General features: G+C 46.3%; 1 protein-coding gene across 3 annotated transcripts; it reads right to left on the bottom strand.

Annotated features, from left to right (window-relative positions):
- Positions 1-1388: 1388 nt before the first annotated feature.
- LOC147434561 (protein GRAVITROPIC IN THE LIGHT 1-like) lies at positions 1389-4497 on the bottom strand. Of its 3 annotated transcripts, none has more exons than XM_086491026.1 (3): positions 4340-4497; positions 3785-3922; positions 1389-3335 (listed from the first exon to the last, which is right to left on the bottom strand). In XM_086491026.1, exon 3 carries the CDS (start codon positions 3324-3326, stop codon positions 1833-1835), a length of 1494 nt encoding a protein of 497 aa, XP_086347152.1. In that variant the 5' UTR covers positions 3327-3335; positions 3785-3922; positions 4340-4497; the 3' UTR covers positions 1389-1832. The 3 variants fall into 3 exon arrangements, with proteins under 3 accessions (XP_086347152.1, XP_086347154.1, XP_086347153.1); XM_086491028.1 differs by having other exon boundaries at positions 3785-3908; positions 4340-4487; XM_086491027.1 differs by lacking the exon at positions 4340-4497 and adding an exon at positions 4067-4311.
- Positions 4498-4972: the final 475 nt, after the last annotated feature.

Below are 4972 nucleotides of genomic sequence, written 5' to 3'. Positions count from 1 at the left end.
GGTGTGTCACTCACCTCCCTGCGCTTGTCGCTGTGAAGGATTTCTCGCTGTGAAGAAGAGGGAGCTGCCGCCGTACTGCGCTCAACCGCCTCGCCGCCGCACATGTCGTCGCAATGCTCGATCACACACACTCTCTCCCTCTCTCCCTCAAGCACGCACACACACACACCTGTGAGCACACAATGGAGATGGGGATGGAGATAGGGCAAGAGCACTTCTTCTATTGCACACTGAGAGAATGGGTCAATTTTAAGTTTATGTGACTTTTATATGAGCTCGCTCCATTCACATTTGGGCACCCATGCTTAGCCAACTAACCCTTGTGTGTTCCAGTTAGAGTACGTCTCTCATCGTCGATCACTCTACCCTTTTCCTATCGGACCGACAATCCCGGTGCCTGACTCTACTAAATAAATAATACAACGTCCGTCGTAGGCGACAGGGTGTCCGTGAGCCACGAGGGTTAACACCTGTCCCTGCTCGAATTTAACCCTTGTTCACCATTATAACCTTTCTAGCTATTAAACCTACAAGTTGATGGTGAACTAGAACAAACTCGCACCACCGCTACCAATTCTATAGATGGGGTGTGAAGATCTAAGTTGTGGGTAGATTATTAGACAGAGATAGTCTTCCCTTGGTACCCCACCCCCACAAGCAAGAGCTTCCTTGCAATGGCGGTTGCACCAAGGAAAGACCCCCTTACCTGCCAAGATGCAAGGATCACACATTTGGAGGGTCAGATTTAAGAGCTCATCAAAGAGAATGAAATACTCAAGCAATTGCGTAAGTTTGAAGACACACGGGCAACAGAGAGCCAAGCTCTGCTTACAAAAACAAACGTAGTCAAAGCCTCCCTCATGGAGACAGTCCGGGCGGTCCAAAAGGAAGTCCACCGGGCGGCACAAGAAGATTACCGACCATTAGAATCAAGGGGCTCCACACACCATGGTGCACCATCGAGTACACACTCAAAGATGCAATCACCAAACTAAAAAACGTTCTTCAACTAATCCACATCAATCCCAAAGCCATCTCTTGGAAAAATGACACACATAGGCGTATTCCACCCAAGCATTGTATCCTCACATTCAAAGACAAAGAGAGCCGGACGAAGTTATTGCGCCAATCCCGTCTCAAGGGAAGAAAGCTTTGGACCATCAAAGAATTGACCATTAACTCAAGGGTAAAGCAAGTGAGCTCAAACAGATGCAAAATGCCACATCATAGGAACATCACCAAGAGACCTCATCTATCTATCTGACGGGTCTTGGACTCTTAAGACTTGTTCCGCCGGAGCGAATCAGAATAGCCAATCTTCCACACTTGTGTGTGTGTGTGTGTGTGTGTGTGTGTGTGTGTGTGTGTGAGAGAGAGAGAGAGAGAGAGACCACAACAATTCTGATTGATTATCAACGGGAACATGTTATGCCGTCATATCTTGCTTCACCCAATTTGCCAAGACTGCTGCAATGACATTATTCATGAGTAAAAGACCTAAAGACTCCTTCATGTTACTGGACTGGGAAAATTTCCCTTGCCATTCAGAGGGGAACACCAAGACTTAGAAGAGTGCAGTGGCCATGTGACAACAAACCATAACTTGTCCGGTCGAAAACTTCAGCTACCATATAAACTGCAGCTACCAAGAGTATTGATAAAACTGCACGCCCGTTCTGGGAATATACTGGAGTGTTATTATAGTATATAAGGCTTTCACAGGTCATGGTTACTTACATGACAATATGCAGTCCAACAGCAATACGATCAACATGTATACCACATGAAAAACGCCTTGCAGCACTGCGTACCCTCCGGCAGCACTCAAGGACTCAAGTTGCCTTCGACTTTCCTTCACTTGCAGCTACTATATACACTTGACACTTTATGACAACATTCTCTACACGAAAACCTGGCATGATTGTAAATGCCACCCTTGGTACGTCCTCACTTTCACTTCCGGCCAGACCCATATCTGGAGATCGAACAATGCTCTCCATATACAGCGGGGAGAATTCTGTGTTCCTCTTGACTTGGAATATGCGTGCATTGGGCTTGAATGAAAAGGCTAATAGATGCAGCATCCACATGGCCTTCGACAGCTTTAGGAAGTTTTGGTAAAACGGGCTCTCAGGATGAATACCATTAGAGATCTTTTTTCTGTGCTCCAGATTTCCAAAGAAAGACAACTCCATCTTGGGATGAATCAAATCCACAAATCGTTTGAGGCTATACTTGCCAAAGGAGCTCTCTTTATTGGAAACTACTGCTTTGTGAGGGTCCATTGCTCTCATCTCCAGAAACTCCTTGAAACAATCTTCTTCCCTGTGTGGAAGGCCAATGTTACCGATGCCATTTTCAAAGTCATCGAGCATGCGCTGAAACACGTATGATTCAAATACATATTTCTTGTGCGTCGTACGCAAATAACTGATGCCTGGCTCTATGGAATTAGCTGCTGCATCCAAGTTCCACTGTGCCACTTTCATAAGAGACACGAGGAGCTTTGCAAAAGTCCTAGAAGCTTCTGAGGCCCCAAGTACAGCAGATTCAAGGAGCTGTGGAGAAGGTGAGGAATGATCAATGGGAGTATTCAGAAAAGAGTCCCTTGTCACCTTCTGCTCCAGCCTCTTTACTTGCTTCTCAAGCTTGGCCTTCTTCAGTGTCATCTGTGAGAGTTTATCTTGCAAGCTCTCTATAATTACACCTTTTGACTGGATCTCTGAGTGGAAGTTATTAATAATGGCTTCATAAGACACCAATGACTGCCCTTGCTTGATATCAGCATCCATATCCACTCTCAAAGCTTTGCCTTCCGACTCAGAGGAGCCTAATATAACTAGCCTTTTCTTATAAGACTGCTTCAAGTCAGAGAAATTTCTAAGCTCAGCAACTACAGCTTTGTCTGCAAGCTGAAGCTTATCTGCATCATAAGGATCATGTGCAGACTGGAATTGCACATAAGCCTTCTTTAGAGAGGAAACTGTAGAGAAGATTCCAGAAATGAGAGCCTCCATGACATGCACCTTCAAAAGAAGCTGAGTTGGGTTTGCTGTCGAGGGAGACAGAGAGGATGAATGGCTTTCAGCATCTGCAAACTCGACGTCCGCAAATTCAGCTTCCATGGATGGAGTGATAACTCCACTACTTCCATGCGACATGATGGTCTCACTACCATCGGCAAAGTCATCCCAAGCAGCTGCGACTGCTGAGGCTTTGTGCACAGATTTACGATTCACGAGCCTTGCTTGGTTTGACAACATGTCAAAGGCTTTGTAGAAGCCGTTTCCATTACCACTGTAGGAGGAAACTGAAGCTGGCTCCATCTGTATCTCCTGCAAATGAATTGAGGCAGGGAGTGCAAAAGCAGAAAAATGAGACATTCACACATTGGAGACCGGGAGCTGTATCCAGCTCAATCACAAAGAAGTTGAATGAACAAAACAAACTAGACTTCATTTAAAGGCACGCCTCTCTGCAATAATGAACCCGTTAAAGATACCCTGCAAACCATTAATGATCACAGCAGCCATTAAATAATGGTTCATTGATGATCACAGCAACCAGGAAACCTATAGTAATTAGTGAATGAACCTAGGGCAATTTGCAATAAACGGAAAAGTATTTATTTTCTCGATGATAGAAGGAAATAAGACAGTCTTATAAATATCTGACGCACAATGAAGAAAACATGCAAATGCTTGTTATTGTTAGCCAGCAGCTCAATAAGGTAACGATCGTCTAGCTTCTGCAACTAATTATTGACATGGTAAACTAGTCAGACCTGATGATAATCCGCAAACTGTCAATTTGAGATGCTACAAAGCGTTCTGAGCTTCCTGCCGTAGCGGCAATTAGCCTTCACTTCACCTCATCAAGGCTCCCACGCACAGGTCACTCCCTCGAAGCTGCGTTGAAACTCCTGCCATGTTAGACAAAGACAATGAGCGGCCCAAAATTGAGAGGAATCCCCTCTACAAACACAGAATCCGCCGGAAGCAGAGAGATTGAGGGCATAATGCGCACACATGTGCAGGCACATACGTGCATATACACAGCCACTCACCGGCCAAGGAGGGTGAGAAAGTGAGAGACTACCAAGCGGGGGAAAGACTGAGAGAGAAGCAACGAGCGACAAGGCAACCGTTTCGAGGAGGCAATGATGGTTTCTTCAGGCAGAAGAAGCTACAGGCGCGAGCACGATGTCACGAGCGAAGAGCCATGGCGCACGCGCTAAGGCTCGCGCATGCAAGCAAATGCAGGTACGCAAAAATGAGATGAACCGTTACACGGACACGAGAGACACACACACAGAGAGAGGATCGATGTCATGAGTTACCTCCAATTAGGGTTTGATTGACGCAGAGAGAGAGCGGCCATGGCCGATGAGGTAGCCTGGTTTGGCCCCTCAAAGTCCTCACTCAAACCTCTGCGCTTGCGAGACAAAGACACCAAAACTCCCGTTCCCACATGGCCAACCAAGCGTGCCAACATGGCGTCGTCTGTCTGTTCCGCATTAGCTCTCGTGGCAGTCCGCATTATGGAACTAGTCCGATGTGGAGGCTCAAAACCTTTACAGGTGGCAGACAATATCCAATTTTCATATGTTCTGTAGAGTCTAGATGTGGACCGCGCGTTTTCCAGCATGGCAGTACCCAGAAGTCAAAGAAGTTGTCTGTCTCACCTGACAGTGTCGCCGTCCGAGGCCGCCATTCTCGTATAACGCTCAGCAAGCATCCAAGGCAAACTAAAAATCACTTTTTTCATTAATTGAGCAAGCCTGGTTTCCCACAGGACACAGCCCACAACTTATTAGGTGGTGGTCATGCGAGGCTGCGTTAGCAGTAATCTGGGCGGATGACTATGCCTCGTTTGTCATCCGCCTCGTTTGTACAATGCATAGCCTTTTGTAGCTATGCCAAAATTGGCATAGTTGCAAAAGGTTGCAACTTGCTAATTGAATGCAAAGATC

This window comes from Adiantum capillus-veneris, chromosome 19, assembly GCF_014529385.1.
Source record: "Adiantum capillus-veneris isolate H3 chromosome 19, ASM1452938v2, whole genome shotgun sequence".
NCBI classification, from domain to species: domain Eukaryota; kingdom Viridiplantae; phylum Streptophyta; class Polypodiopsida; order Polypodiales; family Pteridaceae; genus Adiantum; species Adiantum capillus-veneris.
This window is presented reverse-complemented; position numbering and strand designations above follow the sequence as displayed.

Bases quoted from the DNA above. Each gene is read 5' to 3' on its own strand.
- LOC147434561 (XM_086491026.1), bottom strand. From the start codon at position 3,326: ATGGAGCCAGCTTCAGTTTCCTCCTACAGTGGTAATGGAAACGGCTTC.